At 45.1% G+C, this 27,996-nt stretch overlaps 1 protein-coding gene and 1 long non-coding RNA gene across 2 annotated transcripts; both read right to left on the bottom strand.

The window, feature by feature from the left end:
- Positions 1 to 1,268: 1,268 nt before the first annotated feature.
- LOC135365618 (uncharacterized) lies at positions 1,269 to 1,702 on the bottom strand. The gene is made up of 2 exons (XR_010413771.1): positions 1,523 to 1,702; positions 1,269 to 1,319 (listed from the first exon to the last, which is right to left on the bottom strand). It is a non-coding gene; the product is annotated as an uncharacterized LOC135365618 (long non-coding RNA).
- Positions 1,703 to 4,173: 2,471 nt separating this feature from the next.
- ALDH8A1 (aldehyde dehydrogenase 8 family member A1) lies at positions 4,174 to 27,436 on the bottom strand. Its single transcript, XM_045865587.3, has 7 exons — positions 25,152 to 27,436; positions 20,929 to 21,076; positions 19,473 to 19,628; positions 17,736 to 17,885; positions 13,372 to 13,628; positions 9,503 to 9,664; positions 4,174 to 4,626 (listed from the first exon to the last, which is right to left on the bottom strand). The coding sequence occupies exons 1-7, from the start codon at positions 25,383 to 25,385 to the stop codon at positions 4,174 to 4,176; spliced, it is 1,560 nt and encodes a 519-aa protein (XP_045721543.1). The 5' UTR covers positions 25,386 to 27,436.
- Positions 27,437 to 27,996: the final 560 nt, after the last annotated feature.

Below are 27,996 nucleotides of genomic sequence, written 5' to 3' on the forward strand. Positions count from 1 at the left end.
CCTCCTTGCTCAGAGGGAAGCCTGCTTCTCCCTCTGCCTGCCACTCCCCCAGCTTGTGTGCTCTCTCTCTCTCTCTCTGGCAAATCAATCAAGAATTTTTTTTTTTTTTTTTTAAAGAACCAAGTGGTATGTAAGGCCCATAAAGATAGAAATGTGACCTTATGTCACAAAAAATATCCATCCAAAAAATAATGGAAAAATGCATTCCCTTTATTTACACCCTTTCTCTTTTTCCAAGTCATGTCACACTTCAGTTCGTTTCATCTTATCAACACTTCTGAATAGTTTTAGTTCCCTTTATTCAAATGGAGAGGATAAACATAGGTGGACCTTTTGACAGATTGAACATCTTCCAGATTGTTACACATTTTATTAATCAGTGTTCATCAATCACCACCCCCTGTCTACTGTGTTCTACTTTGGGCCAACTGCTTTCTAGGTCCATTTGCTGCTGATAATTTGAAATTTCTTTTCATTTTGTTCCTCAGCAGTTCTGCTGTTTGTGGATTCGTTTTTCCTTCTCCTAAGGTATATCCCAAGTCACCCAGGGAAAAGTAAACAGGAGAAACTTCCTGAGTCATTGGCTCATTTTGCCTGGATCTTTGAGTAACAGGCTAGCTGGCTATAACATTTAGGTTCAAAATAATGTTTCCTGAGAACTTTGAAATCTTGCTCTCCTGTCTTCCAAAATCAGTATTATTAATGGAAAATGTATGATGACAACCTTAGGCTTGTATTTGTGGTTTGGGGGGGGTTGGGGGGCGGAGCTTGCAGGTATCCTGGTAATTCTCTCTGCAAGCTTTATGTTAGGAATTTTTAAATTTCAGCAGAATAGCTCCAGGCACATGGGGAGTGTTTTTCATCGGAAAGTTTTTTGGTTCAGAGATACTCATTTTTATCATTTATTTGCTTCTCTACCTCTGTTCTCTCACCTCAGATGAATTACACTATTACCAGCTTTCTGGATCTACCCTCCATCTCGACTTCTTTCTTATATTTTCCCTTTCTGTCATTCTCTGCATCCTGAGCTACTCTCTCAACTTGACCTTCCAGATTAGTACGCTAGCTGTCAGCCAAACCAATGATTCAATTCTTTTGATTTTTCATTTTATTTGGGGAGCCAATGTTTCATTTTCAAGGCCTCTCTCGTGTCCCTGGCTCCCTCCTTCTGCATAGCCGCGCGCTGTGGTGACGAACATGCTGGGCGCTCAACTCTCTGGGACGAATTCAGCGTTCAACATCTTCTTTGATCTTTTTCTCCCCGGGTGAGTTGCTCTTTCACCAAATTGTTCATGATCCTTGACTGACCAGTAATAACGCTGAATAAAAAGCGTACTGGTTGATTATTACAGGTAGTCGGCAAAGTTACTTTCTGTGGTTTGGAAGGGCAGTTTACCTGCACCACCCCTCCCTGGATGGGGGGCTAGCCCTACATGTCCGTGTGGGCAGGTCAGAGACAGGCTTCTTTTGAGGCAGTGTGCACCCTCCTCCCAAGGAGCAACGGAAGGAGGACTTTCTTTACCTGCGCGGCGAGACGCTTTAGGGGATGTCTCTCCTGGGCGGAGCTGCCTTTCCTTCTACCTCCTCCGCGCTGCAAGTGGGGGCCTCTGATTCCTTGACACGCCAAGTACGAGCGGGCCCACCCGCACCTACTGGATCTGCATCCGCCTGTGACCCGGAGACCTCGGGGACTGCGCAGCCCCGCTAGGCACGCCCCGAGGCTCGGCTCCCGGAAGTCCCCGAAGTCCCCGCCCCCGCCCCCTCCGCGCCGGCTCTCGCTCGGGGCCCCCGGAGCCCGCACCGCCGCGGCGCGGCCACGAGGAGGGGCCCTACGCGCTCCCGGCTTCCTGCGCGCGGGCGCCAGGCTGTCCGTCACTAGGAGGCACTTTCCCTTTGGGGCCTGTAGTTCCTGCGCGTGAAAGACCGTAGCAAACACGCGAGCACCCATCACCCGGCTCAGAAATAAAACTCGACAGATACGAGTGAAGCCGTCGTGCAGCCCCTCTGAGCGCTTTCCTGAGCGGCCCCGAGTCCGGCAGGCAGGCAGGGGACCCGGGGCCTTGCGGCCACCCAGGCCCGGCCCTGCTCTGCCGGACCCTGTCGTCGCGCCGGCACAGACCCACAGGGCACCTAAGCTGACGCGGGGCCTGAGACCGTGTGGGACGGCCTGGGAGGGGAAGGTCTTGGAACTAAGCCCCGCACACACACCCCAGGCCGGCTAGACTAGAACAAACGAAAAAAGGCCCCGTGGGTGCCAAGACATCAAGCCACTGGTGTTCACAACTGAGAGCTGCGCCGGTGTTGGCGTGAGGAAGAACGGCATCTGGTCAAACAGACGTCAGCGAGACTGCCACATGTGCCGGGAGAAGCTTCGGAAGATCCAAAGAGGCACAGACGAGGGAAATGGCATCCAGAATGTCTGTCTGTCAGTAGGAAGCAGTCCCCTCCGCAAGACAGGATCCAGAGCCCGACAAGAAGGGACGGGAGCAGGGCCAACTCCATGTCCTAGAGAACAGTCTTGGAGGCAGAACACAAGGCGGGGGGGGGGGGGCACTCGAGGCGGGTATTGAGGCACAGGGAGCAAAGACCTTCAGTCACCAGAATGTGGAATCAAGACGTGGCTCAGGTCTCAGAAATAAGGATGAGCTTGGGCTAGACCACGTACAAGAACAAAGATGTGGGTTCTTAGAGACTAGGAGCTGCTCAAATTCCTCCTACTGACTCTTGGAATTGATCTAGATTTAACTAATGAAGACTCCGGGACCTGAGCTGAAGAACAGGGCAGGTGAGAAAAGGAGAGGGGAGGGGAGGGAGAAGCTAAGAACCAGATATGATCCAATACCATTGCTTGACCTCAAAAGGGCTTATGTTTTTCAGCATTTGTGAACAAGCCAACATATCCGAAAACCTACACAAACGGTGAAGACTATTTTGTCCCCCCTCCGACCCAACCCCTATCCCCATACACCATGCTACAAATACCCCAGAGCACCGGGAAGACTTCATTCCATTCCTGGAAATTGTTTTGCGCACCTTCTGTGTGCCAGGCACTGTGCTGGGAATGGAGACTTTGGGGGGATTAGCACCTGCCTGGGCCTTCAGGCAATTCCTGTCCAGCTGGGCAGTCAGCCATGCAAACAGATGGTTTCAGTTGGTGTAGGAAGGGCTGTGCCTGAGGAGTTCCTGGCTTGCATGGATGAGTGGGGCAGGGGAGAGGGGGAGAGGGAGGGAGACATAGAGAGGAGACCCAACACGATGTATTCCATGAACCATAAGTATGTGGCTGCTTCTGGAGCAGAACCCAAGGCAAGTGTGAGGTAGTCAGAGATCGTGGTTTTGGATACTGAGAGCCAGCCCTGGGTTCAAATCCTTCTTCTGCCCCATACCATTCGTGTGACCTTGAACATGCTACTTTAATCTCTGTAAACCTCGCTTTTCTCCTCTGATCATTAGGGGATCCAGAAAAAAGCCATGAGAAATACCTTTATTACTTTGCATAAAGTCCATACCCCTAAGAGGATAGGGATAAAGAGGAATAAAGGATAATTGAAGAAGAAGACCTATGTCATACTGGCTACTAAAATTGCTTAACATTTATTCTTTTAGGATTAGTGGGTTGTAAGCCTCACGAGAGACAGACACGAAGAATTGGAATTGATTAGACTCCAGAGTAGAAATGGATCAAACTATTCCCACTTCTTGCTTCAGGTTTCCTCCAAAAGTAGTCATTATTTTAATTTTCTTTGTCCTTGTACAGATGTATTTAGTGGGACCTACCATATAGGCCTGCTCTGACAAATTCCATGTATATTTATCCTTTACATTCATATATATATATTTAAAAATGAAAAAAAAATGATTATCTGTAAATTCCCAAGAATTCAATCAAAATGATGAAAAAAATCTAGAGTGAAGACAACAACAGAGAAGGAGCCTTACAATTATTTGGCTTCCTTTTTGTGCCTTCCTGCTCAGAAGTCTCTTCTTTGACTTCACAGTGAAAATAGACATCCTCTCTGACAATGAATAAAAGTACGAACTACTGAGGATAAGGTAGAGAAAACCCACGGAGCCAAGATATGGCTGGATTCTATGCCGGCACATCTGCTCACTGCATTGGACTGATTCTCTGCAGCCAGGAATGGACCATAACAGCTTCTCCACCGGCCAAGGTCAGTGTTTAATGGTGATGGTTTTGATTTCAGTGAAAAATTCATAAGAGTCCTTGGCTCCTTCTCGACCTACCCCAGAACTCTTCATCCCCCCAAAAGGCAGGTTGAGCTCTCTGATGAGCCAGCAGTTGGTCCAGACCAAGCCTGACTGCAACTTCTTAGCCACCCGGTGGATACGGCCCACGTTGCTGGACCACACTGTGGCTGCCAGTCCGTATTTAACGCTGTTGGCTCTTTGAATCACTTCCTCTTCACTATCAAAGGGGACAACACATGTCACTGGCCCAAATATCTCTTCCTTCATGCAGCAAGATTCATCCTTAATGTCTGTTATCACTGTGGGAAGCATAAAGTATCCTGCTTGATTCCTGCGGGGGAGGCTCAATGTGTCCACCCCCTCACCACACAGAATCTGGGCCCCTTCCATCCGGGCTTTTTTGATGTAATTTCTGACCTGGGTGGGTGAAAACCATGATTAGCAACATCTTACCATTTGACTTGACAGAAAGCAGCAGAAAATTCAATATTTTTGAATCATCTAGGAAATATGTAGAAGGCCTTTGCTAAGAAATCTAAAGTTGATTATCTTATTGCTCAACTGCAAAGCCTGAGGGCAGAAGTGCTCTGACCATCATTTGGGCATCCAGCCCTCATACAGAAGAGGAGAGTAATTTCTTTACTATCTAAGTTCCAGGCACATAGATAAATGCTTTTCATACATTCTCATTTAATTCTCTCAAAACTGTATTAGCTACATATTATTATCCCCTATTTGCTGATGATAAAATTGAGCCTCAAAAAGGGTAGATGGTTCATACAATGAATAAACAGGAAAGCTAGAATTCACACTCAGGTATATTCAGTAGTTAAATACACAAAAGAATAGTTCCTCACTTTTGGGGGGGCTCTGTCCCTTGCAGAACATGGGAAGTTGAATGGTGCATAAGATTTCATGAAAGGCCAAGATGCCCTTCAATAGCTAGGCTTCCAGAACAAATCATTTCTAACTTCTAGTCTCACTACTGATTATGTTCTGAAAATACATCTAGTTAATACAGAATAGCTAACTATAATGGGAAATAAATTATGTAAAAAGTAAACCCAATAACTCGGAGACAGTGACAGATGTTTATTAACAATGGTTGTAGAAATGACCTATTATAAAATGATACGTACGTTTATATATGGAAATTTTGTTGCAGTCACAATGATACCTTATCCTACCCCTGAGGGGTATTATAAGTATAGGAGAAGTAGAAAAGTCATCCCAAAAATTAGAAGTACAGAACAACAGTTAGGCAGTACATCAAAGGCAGGGGAAATTTTGAAGTCATACTTTGGATCCCTGCTTATCAAATATTTATCTGAGCATTCTGCCCCAGGATTAGGTAAGTACTCCATTGTAGAACTATATTCAATGTAGAGCTATGTGTTTTCCATGTAAAAATAAAAAAGTAATGTTGTTTTATTATTGATTTTGTTCTAAGTTATAGAACACTTAATAAGCCGTGAAGTCAAAGACTTCTAAAAAATATATTATTTGGAACAGCTTCGTATTCCGCTCTGTTATACATTTTCCCCCAACATGCCCAGTGATCTCAAAGCTCTCCCAGAAAAGCCCTAGTCTAGTTTGTGGGTAGAGAGTAAATTAGGTCTGGACTTCTCTTTCCCCTATTCTCTTACTCCTCTTGAAACAACGCACTCAGATTAATTAAAAGATGCCAAAGGCAGCATAGCGCGTGAACAGGGGAAGTCGAGGCAAAGATCTCCGGGGCGCCTGCTGAACACAGGACCAGAACTTTTTTCCGTGATTCAAACACGGAGTGGCTTTAGATGATCTCATCTATATGGAATCTCATGATTATCTCTTAGAGACTCTTGGATAATAAAATATGAAGGAAAGTGTCAGTTTTCAAATTGTGAACTTTTCAAGATTTTTAACGTATAAGATGACTCACACTAAACTAAATTTATTTTCTGGATGATAGAATGATATCTATACTAGCATCTCAGGAACTGAGATTTTCAGGAAAATATGGAAAAAAGAAAATGTTATGACTGGTAATATGCCCTAAAATGTAATAAATTATTACTACAAAACTTTCTCTGAGAGCAGAGAGCAGTTAGTACTTCATAGCTTTGCCCCTAAAATCTGAGCACAGAGGTCAGATGGGCGGGCAGGGGAGCCCAAGTGTTCAAATCCCAGAGCCTCCACTTGCTCACTGAGAGATTTTCGATGCTCAGTTTCCCCTCTGAAAATGGGATTAACATTCCCACCTATTCGTAAGCTTAGATAAAATGTATGTAAAATATTTAGCGTAATGCCTGGCTTGCAGTAAGTCTTTTGAATGCCAGTCACCAACTGGTGCTGCTGATGAAGAAGGTGATGGTATAACACACCATCTGACGCTTACGAGCTGGGAGACTTCAGACACGAGCCCACCCGACAAAAGAAGATAGCAACCTGCAAAAGCGGACCTTTGCTAACGGCCTGCAGCCTGCCCCATTGGGGAATGCACCTGTGAACGTGCCCTGCGCTCTGCCAGCCTCACTGTAAACACTCAGAATTCCATCTCCGATTTCCTGCATCTTGGGACAGGCTGGCATCTAGCCCGAGCTCTGGACAGCCACATGGAAAAGCATTCGAGGAGGTAAAAAGAAGAACTAAAGCAAAAACAAAAAGCAACCTGTGAAACAGGCAGAGAGCCTTTTCTTCACTCCTTGAGGACAGAGTCACCTGCATCACTGGGAGGCGGGCGAGTCTCTCTCACCCACATAGGAGCAAGCTGCATCTCTGGGAGGTTCTGCGCCCTTTGCCATGACGGAACAGCTTCTACATATTCTAACTGGACTCTTCTGGCACTGCCTCGCCATCTATCGTGACAACCACACAGTAGTAAGATGGACACAAAGACCCCAGGCTCTGCAGGGCTAGTTTGCTTCAAAGAAGACACAGACAAACTGCAGAGGCGAAGTGGAATACAAAGATGACCGCCAGGCCTCCTTGGACGCAGGAGAAAGGCCAGAAAGCTTTCTGGGCAGAGGCGAGGAAAGATGACTACCAGTGGAACGTGTCCACTCCCTCCTTGATCTCCAAAGCATCACACCAAACCGAAAAGAGTCCCACTGCAACGGCCACACTTACAGGGCCCTAGCTGCTTCCATTAGCTCTCTCTCTCAAGGGCCGAGATACGCAGGGCCTCCCCACAAGAATGGATCCGCGAGCCACCCGTCGTGGGTCCACTTGGTGGGAGACTCACAGCGGGGAGCCGTGACTCCCTGCATCTGGGCACTCGTGCTCAGGGCGGAACAGTGAGGATGGCAGACGTCGAGGAACCCTCGGAGCCTCAGCAGGACAGCCCTGGGGCTTCACATGGGGGAGGCAAAGTAAGCCCACCTGAGGGGCGCTCTCCTCTAGCGGGGAGAGATCCAGTCTGTAGGACCACAAAACAAGAGAGCTGCATTGACCGCAGCAAGTTTACACGTGGTGGACTAATAGGAATACATCTTTAGTGCTCTTCCCTAGAAAAAGAAAAAGAAAATGCATTGGCCAATGATGAATTATTTTGAAAATTTTAACTGTGTGTACAAAATCTTTCTCCTTAAAAGCAGTAGAGCCATGGAGCGTTCTGAGATGAGTACAGAGTAGTTAATTGTACTTTATTTTAATAAGCAAGTGGCTGAAAAATTATTTTCTATAAGGATCAAGAAGAAGGTCAAGGGAAGTTGATTGAAAAGTCTGCAGTTCGGCTCATAGTCACGTGCTACCGTTGGTTTCTTAGTGCAGACAAGTGTATCCTGGACACAGAAAATGTTAGTAAAAGGGAAAGTTGCATGAGTGGATATAGAAACTCTCTGCCTTATCTTTGAGATTTTTCTATAAATCTTAAGTTATTCCAAAATAGAAAGTTTATTTCTTTTCTTAGTTATCTGACTGAGATGGAAAACATATGAGGGTAAAAATACATGGGAGTTTTAAAAAAACTTCTGTTTGAAAGATAAATCTGGGCTTATGTTTGAATGTGGTCAGAAAAAAAACCTGCTAACTGTAAGCATCACCATTTTCAGAGTTATTCATGGCACCTAAGTATACTACATTGAAATGACAGTAAGCAAACAAAATCCAACCAACATGTTAAATAAACGCTTGTCTTTCCAGCATAATTTGGTTTCATAAAAGATGGCATTTCTGGGCTAAGATACGTGAGGGAGAGGATGACACCAGGCCTAAAACCTTGTCAATGTTTCAAGTCTTAAAAAAAATCAAATATAATTTGTGGTTTAGATCTATTAGGATTCCTGGCTTTTTTTTTTTTTTTTAAACATTTTATTTATTTGAGAGAGAGAGAGCATGAGGAGGGGAGGGTCAAAAGGAGAAGCAGACTCCCCGCTGAGCAGGGAGCCCAGACACGGGACTCGATCCCAGGACCCCAGGATCATGACCTGAGCTGAAGGCAGTGACTTAACCAACTGAGCCACCAGGCATCCAGGATTCTTGGCTTTTGTCCACAACCTGCAGGAGTGTTTCACACCCTCTCCTCCCTACTGAACCCTCCGAACCTTCTCCCCTCCTCACCCTGCTTCCTAGTTCACTGAGAAAACAGAAGAAATAGAGCCCCCCAAAAGTGTTAAAGTTAAAATGTAGTAAATCTCCCAAATCTGTGCAGTGTCAAAGATTTCTACAGACTTAAGTAAAGGCTCTGTCCCTCACTGGCCAACTGATGGGGGCATATTTTCCATGGTGGGTCTCAGTTACCATGGCTAAAAACAAGGTCCTCCAGCTCCAACATTCTATGACTTATCTTAGGAGTCACATCAGGTAATCCATTAAGACGACCTTAAAGGCCTAAATTCCATAAACCAGCCAGAGGCCATCAATGGCTTCTCCCACGTAGACCACCACTAACCCTACCCACTAAGGACCATGTAATTGGATCGTGCCTCTTGGCACATCCAGAATTCCATCTGCTGTAAGCCACAGGCAGAACCCTTTCCACTGGGAACTTTTATCAATGGAAATTCCTGCTGCCCTTGGTCCACATCATTCTTATCAGCTGACCCTTATGTTTTGAAATTTGTCTTCCTCGCTCTCGATGGGCTCTCCATGCTGACTTCTCACATTCATTCATTCCATGTAGATGCTGCTTTAACCTGGGTTACATTTGTGTATTCATATCTAACATTTGTAGACTCTGTATCCAGAGGCCATTTCCTACAGGTCGGAATTTTTTTAAGAATAGGGTAGTAATTAACAACATTTCAAAGCATGACTGTGTGCTGTGCTCTACACTGAGCTTCTCCCCAAACTTCCATCGTGGAGATTTACTTACTTTCTCCAAATGAGCTTTACTTATTAGAGCTCCCATGCTGGCCGACGGATCAGAGGGAATGCCAACTTTCCACATTCTGGTAGCTTCTACGAACTTCTCCAGAAATTCACTATAGATGCTCTTCTGGACAAAGATTCTGCTGGTACAGAGGCAGATTTCACCCTGTCAAGAATGACGCGTGAGGACAACAACAAGACACAGTCCTTCATGGGCAGGTCACCCTGCATTTCTGAGCACCTACCTGCCCGTAGCACGGGTCTCAGCCATGGGAGACACTGATCAACAAAACAAAGTCCCACCACAGGGAACACACAGTCTTTTTTTTTTTTTAAAGATTTTATTTATTTATTTGAGAGAGAGAGAATGAGAGAGAGCACATGAGAGGGGGGAGGGTCAGAGGGAGAAGCAGACTCCCCGCCGAGCAGGGAGCCCGATGCGGGACTCGATCCCGGGACTCTAGGATCATGACCTGAGCGGAAGGCAGTCGCTTAACCAACTGAGCCACCCAGGCGCCCGGGGAACACACAGTCTTGTGGGGAAGTCAGACAACAGCACAAGTAAATGTGCTCAATCAATAATATAATTTCAGGTCATGAGCAAAGTGATACAAGAAAATTAAGCAGAGGATGGGAATAGAAATCAATGGGAAAGTGCCACTTTTAGTCCCTTTTAGTAGAGGGAGTTCCAGAAGGCCCTTGTGAAGAGGGGGTATTTGAATTGACACTCGATTGATGGGGAGGGGCTAGCTGAGCTCCAGGCGACGCGGAGGAAGGCAATGCTCAGCAGGCGGGGTAGAGCGGCTTCTTGCCGCAGGAGCGTGCTTGCTGTGGTGCGGTGTGTGAGGCGAGGCAAGAAGGCGAGCAGGGCTGAGGCCGGGAGTGGAGGCAGGAATGCAGGTAGGGAGGGTAGGAAAGGAGGGCAGGAGGTGAGGAGCAAGGCCACACCACGCCGAGTCCCACAGGCTCACAAGGAGTTTGCATCTTGCTCCCGGTATCATGAAAAGTCCATGGAAGGCTTTAAGCTGCAGCATGATATGACCAGATTTCCATTGTTAAATGATCGTTCCGGCAGCTGTGTGGAGAATAGAATGGAAGGGAACGAGAGTGGGATCTACAAGAGTAGAGTTCAGAGAGTATTCCAGAAGTCCAGGTAAGTGGAGGTAGCTTGGACCAGGGCGGGACCAGCGGAGATGAGCAAAGTGATAGGTGTCCACCGACGTCACCAGATTCGTAAAGGGACTCAGGAGCCCAAGGTGCAAGAAGACTGGTATCAGTGCTCTCGGAAGTGAGGGGTTCCAGGATATATTAGAATAATTGAGCCAACAAGATGGGTTGATGGATTAGTGAGACAGAAGGTTGGGGTAAGAACAAGGTTGAGTCCCAGGTTTTTGATGGAGCCGCAGAGCAGATGGTAGTGCTCTGCCCCCGAAAAGCAAGCCCAAGGGAGAGGAGTGGTATTGCAGGGAAAGGAGAGGGAGGGAAATCAACAGTTCTGCTTTGCACAGGTTAAGGTTCCGATGCCTAATAGACATCCGAATAGAGATACTGTAGGTTCTGGGCAGAGGTGCTAACAGGAACCTGAGTGAAAAATGATCCTTACTATCGTTTGAATATAACATGCGATCATTTACAAACCACAGTCTAGACATCTCAAAGCATTATGTATGTATGGTAAGTATATATCTACGTAAATAACAATTTTCACCAGTATGTATGGTAAGTATATATCTACGTAAATAACAATTTTCACCACATTTATATTTGATCTTCACAACCATCCAAAGGATGGAATATTTCTAATTATTTTGACAGTTGGGCAAAGGTGTATTGTCCAAATTAAATCATCATTGTTTTGAAACAAAAAATTCTCTCTGCAACCCAAGATCACTGTAAGAACCATCTGCATATCTGGCTTGGGAAATCTCTAGACATAAGTGCCCTCTGCCGTGTGGGAAGGGAGGGTGTGGTAAAGAGAGTTGAGGGGTTACCCAGTCAGGGTTTTCCGGATTACTTGGTGCCAGGAAAGCATAGGTAATGCTAGGGTCTCTAGTGGCATGACTTTCAAGGAAATGAGAAAAGGGAAATTATTTATTGCATGCCAGGCACCGTGCAGGGTGCTCTTCTCATAATAATTCTGTGATCCAGTAGTTTTCCCAGCTTACAATTAGGAAATGGAGCTTTGAACAAACACAAGCCCAAGGCCACCAGGCACAAGAAGTTTCAACTTCAGTCTGAGTGATGTGGAAGTCCACATTCATTTCTTCTGTGTCCCACAGCGTGTCGAAGTGTGAGTGTGCCCCCAATCAAAGGAGACTACGCGTGACAGAGATGTTTCAAAGTGGCCCATTATGTTCAACTGAGGAAGAAGTGTTCACTACATGGGACTCATCTCTCGGTTAAGGAAAAAGAAACGAGCCCCTCTAGTTTGCCTAAAGTCTGTTTGTTGTCTTGAATTAGCTAGTTGGGTTCCTGTCCTCTTCCCCACTGACATTTAAAATAGCCCCAAGAGGAAGGTTCTTTCAGCAATTTCAAGTTCTGGCACAGTCCTGGTAGCCAAGAAGCTACAGTCCATCTCCACACTCAGAGTGCATTTTCTCTCATGCAGAGTTCACCCAATGTCCTCTCAGCTGATTCTCAGTCCACAGCTTGTCCCCACTCCCCATGCTGTCACCATAAGCCGCCCAAATGCTTGATTTAACTGTTCATTTTGATACTTGATCCTTGTTTATTTTAATGATTAAAATAGCTGTATCATAAAATTACAAATCTATTTTCTAAAATCTAAAATTTAAGTCTATTGATCCAGAAAAACTCTCTTTATAGATACAGACGTACTTGTATATAGAGATATAGAGAGAGGTACAGAGCAAAGCCGCTTTCTCTAAGAATTACTGCGAGAGAAATAATTACAATATAATGATCACGAAAATAACCACTGTCAGGAATGGTTTTCATTCTACAACTCACAAAATCGCTAATGGAAAGCATCATTATTACTTTCATGATTTCACAGGCAAAGAAATGAAGGTTCAAAAGGTTATGGCAACTTGGGCAAGTTAAAGATATATCTCATTTCACTCATCTTTCTTTCTATGGTGGTTCTAACTCTTTAGTTAATTCTTTTTTCGCTGCTAAAATTTTTAAAAAGCAGGCCCTTTGGAGAAAATCATTCAGTATTTGTGCACACCTGCTCTACCCTAAGCCTGATCCTGGGCATTAAAGATCAAATGCGGCCCCAAGGCAGACACAGGTGCCCTTTTTGTGAGGCTTACAGTTTGGTCTGTCTGGGTCAGTGTTCCTAACCCTTTGGGATACTGTGGCCTTGAAGAATCTGCTGAGAACTGAGGCCTCCAGAAAAACACCTGTCACATAATTTCAGGAAATGCAAAGTTGCCCGTGACTCCGTGACATCCATGACTCCAACATCAGAAACGTTCTCTAGACTGGTTTAGGCATTTATTTCTAAATGTGTGCTGCATTTGGGATGCTTTTGGGGGAGCACAAGGTTTACTGGAGATAGGACATTTAGACAGCAAGAAGAGAATGGGGGTGACTCTATGAATAAAGGGATGAAAAAGCTTGGAGAAGCAAACAATCATTTTGCCCATGGCTGGTACCTGATAAAGCTCAAGAACTGGAGCTTGCCCAACAGAAGCTATGATTCTACAAGAACCACAGGTGGACACTGAGACAAAACAGAGTCAGTGGAATAACACAATGTCACAATCTCCTTTCCCTGAAATAGCACCAGATTAACCCACTCACTCCTGGCTTGGCACTGTGATGAAACAGATCCAGCCTAACTGGGTCACAGAGTTTAAAAACAAACAAACAAACTCAAAACAAAACAAACCAATACAGAGGACACACCTGGTTGGCGAAGCTGGACTTGACAGTCGTTGGAATGCACTCTTCCAGGTTGGCGTCCTCAAAGATGATAGCGGGATTCTTGCCCCCCAGCTCCAGGGAGAGCTTCTTGCAGTAGGGAGCACTCAGCTGTGTGATCCGCTCGGCTGTGGGCTGGCTCCCCGTGAAGGAAATGAGGGGTACCTCCGGATGGGACACCAGGGCCTCGCCGACCCTGGGCCCTGTCCCAAACACAATATTTACCACACCTGGTGGGACACCTGGACAGGAAACAGAACAGTCTCCAGGTCTGTATCCGGATAGGATACAGAAACAGTAACAGAAATTACAACAGCAATTCTTCTCAGTATGTTGAGAATTTCGGGTGACATTGAGGTTTTCCTTGAAAGTGCAGTAGCTTGAATGGGGGGGGAGTAGACTTTTATGGCTGCCTCTAGTTTAAAAGCAAAGCAAAGACTATGGCACCACCTCCACCTCCAGTGCCCCCTAGGTGGGATTTCTCCAGGTGCTTTGCCTTAGAAAAATGAAGAGTGGAACATTCTAATTAATTCATTCCATAATATTAACTAGGCATCAGAGGCTGAGAGCATAGAGATATCCTCAGGCAGGCCAAGCCCTGTAAGGTAGGAGAACCCTGCTCCAAGTTGGCATTCAGGAGTCACAATTCAGTGTGAAAATGTGAAGTGGAGGGAAGAAGAGATTGACTGTGAGCATTGAAGGTAAGATTGAAGGTGAGCATTGAGTTAAAGGTCCCTGTGTCCCATGATATGGACATACACTCTAGGACTGACTTAAAGTGCCAAGTACACCCTAAAACAGGTGCCCCCATCTTTCTAGCATGAGACCCTAGTGCCTTACATTTGCGTGTATTTTTTTTATGTGTTTATGGCTTTACTTGTTTATTACCTAGCCAACACTGGCAGATGTGCAATCCAAGGGCAAAAATGGTGTCTGTGTTCTGCTCCTCACAGTCCCCACTGTGCCTTGGCCCTAGTTTGCCAGATAGATTAATACCAGTAAATGTTCACATTCACTGTAGGCCAATCATTCCTGGAAGCGATTTAGATCTCCCAGCAACTGGATGAGGTAGGGAGGATTAATATCCTCACCTTATCCAAACTGAGGCAAAGTGAAGTCAAATAGCAGCCACTAGGAGGCAAAACCCAGTGTAGATGGTTAACAAATAATTAAGTGAATGAATGAATAAAGTCTTCGTGTACATTATCCAAATCAGAAATGGTCCTTGACTCTGGAAAGCTTTATGTGTCCAGAAAGAAAATCTGTGAGCCATTGTGTGCCATTGTGTTGTGTCCAGGAAGCTCTTAGGGTTTGTCTGGAGGTTAGCTGAGTTTATTCCCCATATTTCTTCAGCCTCGAAGTACAGCAAATGCATAAAACCTCCAATGTGTAAGGTTTTTGAACTACCTTCCCTGCTCCCACTATCTTTCCCTGTCCAGGTTGGACATTCTGTCCTGAATAGAAACACACTCTGTTGGATTAAAACCATCTCTTCCAGAATATGCTTTTAAAGTATAAATAACAAGTTCTCATTGATGATCCACTATCATCCAGAACACCTTCCCACTGAGCCAGAACCTTAGCCTGATCACTTGAGGGGACAAACGAGGCCCTCTTCAGCTGAGCCTTGGAGACAGGTGTGGAGATCAGTGACTCATGGTGGTATCTGGCAGAGCTTCACCTCCAGTAGCCCCGCCTTTACACACATGTGCAGACTTCTTAAAATCTAGCTTGGGTCGGTCCTGTATCACAGGTCACTGCCATGGAGGGGAGGTCCAAGGCCAGGCACCATGTGAGAGCAGCTGAGCCCCACATTGGGGCAAAGAGGAGGCTCAGGAGAGGGGCCCTCACAGTGGTCAGTGGGGGAGAAACAAGGACAAGTTTCCCACCATTTGCAGGGTGGGGTCCTGCATCTCCATCAGACAGTGGGCATGTGAATATTTGCCCAATATTTTCTGATTGGGGTTTGGGGGCAAGAGAAGGTGGGCTATGGGGCTTTATAAATCCTGAAGGCAAAAATGGATCAAATCACTTCTAATGTATACAACAGCATTTTAACGAAGAGTGAAGAAAACTTAGAAACACCACATAGGTATCACCCCGGGAAAATGAGTTCATTTCAGCAGGCCAATTGCCTTCTACACAATGACATTAACGCTTTACATTTCCTTGAACTTCGGTGTTAATATGTTAAGAGCTACCTACTGGCCATTATTTCTCAGCACCACTTTGCCATTTGATGGAGACAGTAATGAAATTTTTCTAGAGACATCTGCCCTCTGCCCTTAAGATATGACAGTTATCAGAGAAAGAAGGCACTACATCGGCAAATAGCAATTTGGTAAAACTCAGAGTAAATGGCTAACAGACATCACAGGGCATAAAGTCCCTCCACCAGGGACAAAGATGTGGCAGAGTGGCAGCAAGCTTCCATTGGGCAAAACAAAACTAGGAAGGGCCAGAAATCTGCTCTCAGTGGACACTCCAGGAATGAGGCATACATATGGTACCCCCAAGAAGAAATGAATACTCTAGAATTATAAAAGAGGTACTCACTGTATACTTTTTAAAATGATTTTACTGCACAGGAAGGTCATCTGTCAAGTCTGTTTGAATGCTCAGGACTCAAGGATTGGCTCTTTAAATATCCAGAATGCACCAGCAGGTCATGTTAGCTTTCTTTTTCTTACACTATTAAACGTTTCTCGTACAGATTCTCAATCCAAATGGAGAAACTGAGGGCTTAAGACAGGTGCAATTTGAGCCTTACACTCTCCGTGGTGGCCAGAGGAAGAAAGTTTAGCAAAGCCAGCAGAGGCAGGGAAGGAGGGAAGAACTGTCTTGGTATAACAAGCTTATTCATTCACAAGAAATAAGATCAATGCTGTGTAAATACATGGAAATGTAAAACTCTTGTGTACACCAGGTGCTGGGTGTATGGAAGGGGAGAGTGCTTAGGGAAGAGAAATCATCATAGATCAAGATGTGGTTGACTTCAAAAGAGAGTGGTTCTGGGAACACAGCTCTGTGGCACCACCCCACCTGCATGGCTGCCCTCCCCAACATAGATCACAGCAGAGCATCGGCCCCACTTCTGACCACTCCAGGGAATCTATAGTCAACAGACAGGGAGGAAAGGCCCTGCACCTCTGTAGACACTAGCCACTTAATTTTGCAAAGAACAGCATTAGAATGTGATCCCTCATGTAAAGAAGGAATGACACCTGTGGGACATGGGAGAGGTAGGCACATTTCTATCATAACCCTCCAGAAGCCTAGGGCATCCATAAATGTCACCCAAAGGCTGAAGCTGGGAGGCCTCATTCCTCTGTACAATACAAGGGAAATGGGAAGCTAGACTAGGGTCATAAGGCCACACAGTTCAACCTGCCATCTAAATCCTAGAGTAAAGAACTGGCCCAACTTTTTTGGAAGCCAATATGTATGTTTTTGCTTGGAGAGATAAGGTATCCAGAAGAGGGAGATATGGGTTCTTTCCAACCACCTACCTTATGGATTGGGTGAGCCCAGTGCTACCTTTTCTGTGGGCTTTAAGGAAGTACAAACAGCAGAGACTGACAGACAGAAAGACAGCCACCCATCATCCCAACCCAGGGTGTGTATGAAGACCTGAGCTCAGGGACCTAATAGCAAGGGGCTTTCTTGTAGGTTGCAAGTTAGGGTCCCCTGACACCCTCCAACCCTGGTGCGGTATCTGTGCCCATGCTGAGTTATACCCCAGAATGTACCCAGGAACATACCTTGAATGTGGCCATGACGCTGTTGACATAAAGAAGACATGGAGCCGTATTGTATCAGCTTCCACACATTGGCTCCAAATGCAGGGAAAACTGAGGGAGGTGTATTCAAATCTCCTGAAAATGGCTATTTCTAGCAGGTATCGTATAACCATACAAACCAGAGAAGTCCCTAACAGTAGTCTTATTTGCATCAAGGTTAACATGTGGTTCAAATATAAGATTTAAATTGACCACTGAAGACAATCCCAGGAGCAGACTGGTATCTGAGCTGACTGAGTTCGTTAAGCCTGCTGTCACTTCACAGTTGTGAAGTGCCTGCCAACCCCCCTGCCGGGGGAACCACTCCTGCAGCGGCACGGACAGGGGTGAAGAGAGGAAGCAGTGTGATCCAACCCTGTGCATGAAGGGGATTTCTCATAAAAGGATCAGAGAGAGGAAAACCAAAGATGTCGATGGAATCAATTTTGCTCTGAGCAGATTTCTATCCAAAACAACTTCTCAAGTGTCAGGATGCTGAGGTGGCTGAAGCGCATAAAATGTGCAACCCCAAAGCCAATCCTGTGCCTCTCCAGACCCAACGCTCATTACCTGCTCTCTCCAGGAGTTTGCACATCATCCACGCAGTCACCGAAGTCAGCTCGCTGGGCTTGGCTATCACCGTATTGCCAGCAGCAATGGCTGGTGCCACCTTCCAGGTCAGCAAGTAGAGTGGCAAATTCCAGGGGCTGATCAGACCGGCTACAAGAGGAGAACAGAAACACTGCCACCAATGGCAGGCCCCTCAAACTAGACTGGCCAAATTGGGTTTATTAACATGGAACTCCTTCACCCTGCATAAAGCTTTGGCTTACTTGTAGCCAACTTCGGGGAAATAACTCTAAAATGTATTACAAGCAACTGTGTCTTTGAAAACTATAAATCAATACAATTTACTCTTTTCTTGACGATGTACCAATTGTATTTATGAACAAGGGCAATGTAAGCGCCAGGGCCAAGAGGCTGTCACCTGTTACCAAACAGTTTCTGAATGTGATGAGTTTTGAGATTTATAGACTGACCTTCACATTTTTTTTTAAACTTCTCTCTCCTTCTTCATCATCAAATTGTCTAGCTACTATTTCTTTTAAGTTTTTCCATCACTGTTTCTAACCTGTTGTGGATTAAGACATAAAATCTCAAGCTTTTTAGAATTATTGGTAAAATAAGAGCAAATGGGTTCTGAGTCTGTCCTGTGGAAGCCTTCCTTTTAGTAAAGCCAATGAATTTTGATTCATAGACTATGAGATCCATTTTGGTTAGCCAGAGGACTTTTTAATAAAAAATTCTCTCTAGATTCTCACCTCTTTCATGACCAGATAGGACTGCTAAATAAGTAACAGAACCAGCATCTAGAACGTGTCCCCATGCGATATTCTGAAACCAACCAGGTTTCCAACCATAAAGCATGACAAAAAAAAAAAAAAAAAATCTACCTTATGAATTTGTAAATGGATTCATCTTATTTTATACCCCTCCCTTAAAATCTATGCTGTGAAAGTAAACATATATTCTATATGATTATATTTCTCGTTAGAAAATCTTTTCTTTAGAGGATAACAGAATATTTTTTCAGCATTATTCATTCAAGAGGGAGGTTTGAGCTTTTACAATTCCTTCAAAATATGATTTCCAAAGGGTTCAAATAACCAAGGTGGTAATATGTCCCATTTTCGTTCCTTTTAATTTATTTATCCTGTCATAAAATGTAACTAATAAATATGGGTATTTGGTGGTTGGAGGAACAGTGACCTCTAGTGGATATTTTGAGTCATTGCTCATGTTTACATGTCCTCCAAAAGAAAGCAGGAAGCAGCTAATTCAGAGTGCCCTACACTTACTAATTTATTTAATTCTCACTAAAATATATAAATATAAAATTAAACTATGCTCCCAGTTTTTCAGGTAAGAATCCTGAAGTATACAAATATTATGAACCTGGCCCTGCACATATCCAAAATCCATGCTATTAACTTCAAGACTCTCTGGAAATAAACTTTTTTTTTTTTTTTTAAATTGTGGGGGGCGGGGGAATCTTCGTATGTGAATCTCCTCCCAGCATTATTCTTTTCCTGGTAATTTCCTGAGAACAATGTTCTAGGAATATGCAGGTAATGTGACAAAAGGAAAATAAACCAGAAATAGATTTTTGAGGCCCATTAATTTTCGGTCAAAGTATAAGTCCGCTCTTTCCTTTCTCTTGGTGTGTTCCTTTGGATGAGCTCTGTAGAACTGAGGGAGCATCCCTACGCACCCCCGCAGACCAGGCTTTCCCTGAGCAGCACCTACCGATCCCCACAGGGGCCCGCACCGTGTAGTGCAGACAGCCCACGTGGTCCATCTGCGTGCACTCTGATGTGTGGTGCAGGATGGAGGAGGCGAAGAACCGGAAGTTCTGCACAGACCGGGGAATGTCCATGGTTCTTGCCAGTGTTATGGTTTTCCCTGTAAGAAGTCAACGACAGAAAGCACGGTCGGCATACCTCACCAGGGACAGTGGAGACACGATCACGCATGGATCCCAGTTCACGCTCACGGAGCCTTGGTTCTTTCCAGCCTGAGACTTCATCCCCTGACGACACAGACAGCTGATTGTGGTTTCACAGAACCATGAAATAATTAGGTGTGACGTTATCAGATAAAATCGAGTGAAATAATCTATGCTTTATGGGCTGAACAGTTCAGGGCTATCATGAACCCGCCAGATGCTACCACTCTGCTCACATCAGCTCTTTCAATTCAAAATCACCAAGCTTTGTACATGCTACAAAGGGGTTGGAGTAATGGGTGTTAAGACAGCTGTATCTGCATGACACAATAAAACCACTTTGACGAACATCACAAACAGTGATGTATACTAAATGTCTCCCCAACACATGGTGGAGTCCTTAAGATGGGCACGTGGCAGAACGGCTGAGGGGACCCCGAGGATGCTGTGTGGCACTCGCTTACTCACCATGTGCCCCATGCACGCCCTAGCTCCTGGATTGAACAAAAGGAGAAACATAGCTTTTCTGGATTGTTCCTTAGTTGTCTTGGGTGATTCAGGGGGACTCCCAGTGTCAGCAGCACCAACAGGAAACATCTTCTTCTTAAGGGTTTGGACTCAGGCTGCTTCCTAACTTTAAGCTGATTTATAGCATGTATATGACTTTAAAAGATCTCGGGTTTTCCTAACAGATATTACTGCAAGGATTTATGGACATTTACTACATTACCCATGCCTCTGGGAAGGAGATAAAAATTGGGAAGCTGTGTGAGGAGTGCAGTACTGACATATCCGATTCTTTCTAAATAACGTGACTGTAATGGCTCTTCAGTTACTTTTGCTTTGAAACGATCTGCCTAGAACTGGTGGAGAATTGCACGATCGGCCCTCTTCCTCTCTCCGCACATCCACGCCCTTTGCCAAAAACCTTGGCAGTGCCTTCCACCAAATGGACAAAGTGTATTTATGTCCTTGGCCCTGGAACTTGGACTCAACTGTGACCTGCTTGGACCATCAGAGTGGGGGAGTCGGCCAGATGCAAGCCTCCTGGGTGGTTTTTCTTTCCAACTCCACCTCTGCCATGAGAATCTCGGGTGCGGGCTAGCCTGATGGGGCCGGGGGCCGCTAATATGGAGGAAGTACCCGAGTCCCAGCCCTTGTGGTTAAGAGGCAAGAGGTCTGCAAGAGGTCACCTGACCAGCTGGAAGGAGGGTACGTGTCCCTGGCGCTGCACTTTGCATTGAGCCCCGCACTCACCTTGGTCCCTGGATTCCGCCTGCGCCAATTCCTCCAGGGACTGCTCCAGCAGATCGGCCAGCCGGTGCAGCACCTGCGAGCGCTCCTGCGGGCTCCGGGCCGCCCAGCCGGGGAAGGCTGCTCTGGCCGCCTCCACCGCGGCGTCAATCTTTGAGGACCAAGAGGAAGAGGGTCACCTTAAGACTATTGCTCCTGGGGCGCCTGGGTGGCTCAGTCATTGAGCGTCTGCTTTCAGCTCAGGTCATGATCCCAGCATCCTGGGATCAAGCCCCGCATCGGGCTCCCTGCTCAGCCGGAAGCCCGCTTCTCCCTCTCCCGCTCCCCCTGCTTGTGTTCCCTCTCCCGCTGTGTCTCTCTCTGTCAAATAAATAAATAAAATCTAAAAAAAAAAAGACTATTGCTCCTGAGGTTGGATGAATCCAGAATCCACAGGTCCACCCACACTTAATTTTTTTCTGACTGGTTTCAAATATTCAATACTTCCTCCTGCCAAGTTACCTGCAAAATCAGTGAATCAGGGGCCGCACAAAAACAAAGAAGAATGCTCCATTTCGACCAGGGTATTCAGATGAGGCCATCAGAAAGAAGCTATTTGAATTTTAATAGACGCACATTTTCAATCATGTCAAAATACAAAAATTTTTTTGAATAGCCTAGGAGAGCTCACTTCATGTAGATGTGTAGAATCTCTCAGCTTTTAATCCAGATCCAACATATCTGATAAAGTCTAAATTTTTTTTTTAAGATTTATTTGACAGAGAGACACAGCGAGAGCAGGAACACAAGCAGGGAGAGTGGGAGAGGGAGAAGCAGGCTTCCCGCGGAGCAGGGAGCCCGACTCAGGGCTGGATCCCAGGACCCTGGGATCATGACCCGAGCTGAAGGCAGACGCTTAAGGACTGAGCCACCCAGGTGCCCCAAGTCTAAAATTTTGTTTGAAATCGTATCCTCAGATTGTCATTTCCACTCAGAATGACTAATCATAATAGTCATTGACTAATTTTTGTATATAAAGGAATATGCTAAACACACAAATTATGTCATTGAACCTGTTTTAAAATTCTGTACCATGACTTTGCTATGCCCATTTTGCGGATGAGGAAACTGAGGCACGGAGAACTCAAGTAACCTGGCAGGGTCACACAGCTAGTAAGTGGCCGCATCAGGGTTCAAGCCCGGCTCTCTGTGCCTCCAAGACCACAGCTGGCCTGCTACGGCAGAGCCACGGTCCCCGTGCCCCGCCTGGCGCTGCCCAGTGACAGAGGCCTCGGTGGGGATGGAGGGCATCTGTGTCGGAACAGATAGCTTGCAGACCTGGTTTTGGAGCAAATCCAAAAGGAAACACTATCTGGAAAGGTTCAGGCAAGGCCAATTCCTGCAAGACAAAATGAGTCTTCGGATCTTCAGCAAAGTCAAAGCAACGTCCTTCCCAGAGATAACAAATCCCTAGCCTGTGTCTCAGCCCTCTCCCCTCTCACACGCATGACAGGACTTTATAATCACTCACAGCTTTCACTCACCCCGGGCCCAGGCCCTGCCTCAGAATCCTTTTCCACAGGCTTTAGGCAACCACGAGCATCTTTCTCGCCATCACGGGACCTGATAATTCAGCCGCCTCTCCCCCAAAATCTGATCCACACTCCTCCTCTGTTTTCTTTATAACCAGAGTCACTTCCAGCTGAGCTGAATAAAGGATGAAATGATCCTCATCTTAATTATAAATTTGTGGAAAAGTGGTGTTTTCGGTTGGAAAGCCGAATCTCCACTGTGGACCCACAGACAGGATGAAGGAAGAGCGTGGGCCGTGGTGTTCTCCACCAGAAGTTGCAGCCTCCCTGAGGCCTGGCGGCCAGCCAACAAGAGAAGGGTTCCTTCCTCCCGTGCTCAGAGTAAAATCTCATCTTCCTGAGGCTGTCGATGTGAAATCTAAGCTTTTTGCTATGCAGAAAACTCAAGTCCAGTCATCCTAAGTTGGCTTATGTCTGTGTAATATAGAATACGTATTAATGTATATGAGCAAAAGCTAATACCTAGAAAGCTTTTACTATATGCCAAACACTAAAGGCTTCACATCTATCAGTCTGCTTCATCCTCAGAACCACACTAGAAGACAGGTATTACTGTTATTCCCATTTGATAGGTAAGGAGACTGAGGCACAAGGAAGTTCAGCTCTAAGTCAAGACAGTAGATACTAAGGGATGCAGCTGGTCTTTGAAGACAGGCGATCTGACTCTGGTCTGTGCTTATGGACTGCAAAGCTACCATGTAAATGCCACGACAAATGTGTGTGTGTGGCCACTGATCTAGGCATCAGAGATGAGAATGTTAGCTCACTGTCGTCTGTGGAATAAGGATGATGAGAGAGTCTTATTTGTAGGTTGTTATGACTCACATTGGGGGTAATTTGTGTTAGACGGCTTAGTGAACGCAGAGCACAGAGCAAAACCTGTTAGCAGCACCAGCAACACTTTCTGTAAGAGACTTTCTGCAAAATTGGGCATGCAGCTTGTATGTTGATGATATTTTTCAAACCAGCAAAAACTGGGACTTGCGGGATCAGAGAGCATATTTGCAATTTAAATTGCTGGGAAATCCAAAATATTTATTTCTCTACTAGCAGATGCAGCCATACCAAATTCTATCCTCTGAAAAGGCATGAGCCATTAGCCACAGAACTAAATTTGTCCTATTTGTCATTTTTTTACTGCACTTTGGGAAAACACTTCGAGACCAGGAGGATTGGATAACACAAAGCTGGATTTCCCACATCTGTCCCAGGTCATTTGAAACAAACAAAATTGTGGGTTACAGTTTAACCAACAGATTAGCCAATGTTTGCAAATTTTTGTGCACAAGTCTAAAGGTTTTTTTAATGCAAGACGGGTTTAAAATATAGTTAACAAAAGAGAAATAATAGCTTAATATATATGAAGGCTTATTTACGTATACTTATTTGTATATGAAGGCTACAGTTACCTTTTAAATAATCTAGTTCTTTGTGCCTTAAAAAATAAAATCCATTACGCTTTAGATGAGCATACATACATCAGCCACATTCATCACCCCAGACACATTTACATTGTCAATGCAATAAACTGATAACTAATTAAATATATCTCCAACATCTTATAGAACTTCTCAAATAAAATTCTAATGTTTGTGCCATTAAGCACTTTGAGTAAGAAAAAGGATGGTCTTAAATTTCACTGCAAAAATATATGGGAATTTGATCTTGCATTTCATCATTCAAGTGATCAGTTTTACTTCACTAGATATTTTAAAGACATAAGGCATTTTTAGAGGATAATATAAAATAAATCCCTGGGTTTTTCACTTCTGCTCGTTTTAGTGGAGTAACAAGTTGTTTTTTTTTTTCTTTTTTTTTTAGAAATCCATGAATATACTGGCAAAGTTAGGCAGCACTTGGTAAAGAAAAAGAAACAGAAACACTGATCATTCTTAACAAATAATACTTTTTACTAGACCCCTAATAAGGAATGGCTGAGAAATGCAGCTGTGTGTTAAGTTGCCTGATTAATTGCTTGCTTCTGCACAAAGTCATGGGCTTTGTTCCAGGCATAGATATCCCCTTTTGAAAGTTCACAGGAGGTCACTTCGCTTTTCTATTAGCACCTGTTTTCGCTAACCGCAAGAAATACGAAGAGGATTTTCACTTCTGTGAAAAAAAGCCATTTCCAGACTTAGTATTTCTTTCCCAAATGCAAAGTGGCATAATGTGAACTTTCTGAAAATGGGGGATACTCTTCACTTTATGCCATTTCAAAAGATGTCCTAAGAACACTCTCCTTTTGGATAGCGAGGGAATCCTGCATCCTAAAAGTCCCATTACAAAGCAAACCTTCCCAGAACTCAAATCTTCCTCCTGCCAGCGTTTAACAATTCTACACCTTTTCCCCAACTCCCTTTGCTCCTAGAAAAGTAAGTGACATGAAATCCATCAACACAGGAAGTACATTTCCATCTTCCCTAGGTGAATATACTCACCTCTTCTTTTTTTTTTTTTTTTTAAGATTTATTTATTTATTTGAGAGAAAGAAAGGGAGGGTGAGGCGCCGAGGGGAAGGGAGAAAGAGCCTTTGAGCAGACTCCGCACCGAGCACAAGCCCAGTGCGGGGCTCGATTCCATGCCCCTGAGATCAGCAGGACCTGAGCGAAACCAAGGGATGCTCAATGCGCTGCCCCAGCCAGGTGCACCACTCACCTCTTCTTTTCCACTGTTTGGCACTCTGCAGTATACATCCCCCGTAGATGGATCATAAGAATCGATATAGGAGTTACAAGGTACAAACATTCCATTAATGAAGTTTTCCAGTGTCAGAAGTGCCTTTGTTCCAGCCATGGTGGAGACAACTTCTGCCTTTCTCCCTTCAGTTCCCCCGCACAGTTCCCTACCCTGAGTGAGCCCCGTCCTCACCTCCAGCCCCAAAGTCCTCATTTGCCAATCGGTGGAAGTGGGAGGTGGCCTGACACTCAGGACTATGTTCCAGTCTCCAAACTCTGAGCAAAGAGTATTCGGGAGTATTTCACAGACTTCCAGTACATTATGAGAAAGGGATAATAATATGGTAAGCTAACATCAGCTTGTGTCCATGGCCCTTTGAAATGTTAGAAGGCACCTCTGTGTCTCCTTTTATTGGGTTCACACTATAAACTGTTTACTGCTCAAACATGGAGGGCCAGACCCTGAAGCAAGTCCTTGACATGAATTTGCTCATTTATTCCACACAACAATCCTATATAAAGTGAATGTCATTAAATCTCCTGTACAGTACAAGGAACTGAGCCTTAAGAAGTTAATTTGTCCAAAATCGCAGTTAGTAAGGAATGAACTTTAATCCGTTTATCTCCAAATCATGTGATTTCCCTCAACACATCACAGCCCTCACCCCACAGAGGTGATTGAAGACAGACTCCCTCTTTCCATCTCTCGTCTGTTTCTCTTGACCATGGCTGCCTTCTCCGTGAACAGTCCCTCCATCCCGAAACCAGCAGCTCACATTCTCCCAGCTGTGCCACTCCAGTAAGGACACAAGCCAGTCTATGCATGGATATAGGAAACACACGGGGATGCATAGCACGATGCATGTGAGAATTTCTATAAACTGGTAAGGGAAATGGACAATCCAATTGAAAAAAAAATAAGCAAAGGCTATAAAAAAAGCAATTCATAGCAAAAGAGATGCAATTGGCTAATGAAGGCATGAGAGGTACTCCGCCTCATTGTTAATCAAGGGAACGTGAAATACAAAGAGGTGCCCTGATTCCCCAAAGTAGAAAACATTTTAAAAGATCTCTACTCTCTGCTCTGTGTGCGGATGTGGAAAAGCAGGTGCTCTCCTACTCCGCTGACAGGAGGCTTCACAGAACCCGGCTTAGGGCAGTCTGGCCGTGTCAGCATTTTAAATGTGCCCACGTTGAGGCTAGTAATTCTTCTTCTCAGAATCTCTCCCACTGAATTTCTTGCTCCAGTGCAAGTAGGTAAGTCACAAGGCATCGCTTTTTATGGTAATTTCAAAATCGGAAACAAGAGAAATGCATACCAACTGACATTATAATGAGTCGTGATACCCAGATAAGGAATGTTATTTAGCCATTGGAAGATGTACTGTTAAGTGAAAAAAGAAAGTTAGTGGATAATATACACAACAGGATCTCCTTGGACGCCTGCTGGAGGGGGATGAAAGTGGGGAAATGAGGGTTTCTTCCTTTTTTTACTCCATGTGGTTTTAAATTTCTTGAATACGATATGGTGACCCTATATCAATATGTAACTTTTGTAGTTAAAATTTAGTCAAATGTGAGATATCGATATTCTAAATTCATTGGTCATTTGGGATATTTGCTGGTTGTGCACGTCCTCAGGCCCTCCCCACTCCCGCCTTCATTGGTATCTCTCTAAGAATCTCCAAAATTCTTGCAGATCGCCAATGCAAAGCAAGAGACTCTCTGTTCCCTGAGCAATGAAGCTTCAGGCCTCTCTGCAAATCTAAAACTGACCTATGATGGCCTGCTGAACAAAGGACCAACCCCCCTGGTCTTTTCTCCTTTGCAACTCAAAGCCTCTGCAGAAACTTTGGCATTAGAACTCATTTTATTTAACAGGGCCAAATTCTTGAGGCTCCTTCTCCCTACCCAGTAAGAAGCAGGGAAGAAGTTTAAAGACGAAAATTTTTTTTTCTCAGCCTAAAATTCTTAACCTTTCCTTTTCCAGGTGACTTTTCTTTTTCCTTTCCCTCGTGTTAGTGATTTGGGGTCATTTGGATGTGCCTCTGTTAAATACCTGGTTACACATAAATAAAAAGATACATACATGGACAAATACAACACTGCACACAGCCAAGGGTCTGTTCCAGAACATAGAAACTATGTGGGTGTTTCAAAGTCTATACAAGGAAATGGTTACATTGGGTTAGAAGGCTGAGAGAGGGGCGGGTCCAGCTGAGGGACCCAGGCAACAGTAACACCTAGTACCAGGGAAGAGACGCCACCATGTCTGAGATGGGGCGGGCGCACAGAGGAGCGGTGGGTAACAGCAGCTCTGGCGGGCCTGTGGGGATGCTGTTACTGGCAGGGCGGGGAAGGGGTGGGGGGCTGCTGCAGGAGCTATCCGCTGTGGCTGCAGAGATGCTGACAGGGACTGGAGACAGAAGGTAGCATCTCCACCCCCCACCCCCAGGCTCCTCCTAGTGCCTCCCATTGGCAGAAAGCCCGCTGACAAGAGATGTGAGCAATACGGTTTGCAGACCCCAGCCCTGGCCCCACAGAACAAAGTAGCGGGCAGCCTAGAGCAGAGAGACCTCGGGGAAATACCCAGCCCAGACAGACAGACTTTCCCCAGCTTGTGTCCCTGGTTCTCTCACTCTCAGCTTCTAGTGTCTTCTTTGCTCCTTCTGAATCTCCCAGAAGCCCACTCTTATCCCAAGCACCCATGCTCAGAGATAAGCATCACCCTCTCTTTCCCTCACCCACTTCACTGAGATTTCTCTCACCCAAGCTATTGAGAAAGAAAATCTGATTATGTGACAGAAGCAACTGAGACTAATGCA

This window comes from Mirounga angustirostris, unplaced genomic scaffold (assembly GCF_029215605.1).
Source record: "Mirounga angustirostris isolate CCGP_5_RB_7025 unplaced genomic scaffold, mMirAng1.0.hap1 SCAF_8, whole genome shotgun sequence".
Taxonomy (NCBI): Eukaryota; Metazoa; Chordata; class Mammalia; order Carnivora; family Phocidae; genus Mirounga; species Mirounga angustirostris.

Coding starts and splice junctions, on each gene's coding strand:
- ALDH8A1 (XM_045865587.3), bottom strand. CDS start 25,385: ATGAGGACTTTGGGGCTGGAGGTGAGGACGGGGCTCACTCAGGGTAGG. Junction 21,077..25,151: donor CAAACAGTGGAAAAGAAGAG/GTGAGTGGTGCA, acceptor TGGTCCTCAAAG/ATTGACGCCGCGGTGGAGGC. Junction 9,665..13,371: donor AGTCCAGCTTCGCCAACCAG/GTGTGTCCTCTG, acceptor CATTCTTGACAG/GGTGAAATCTGCCTCTGTAC.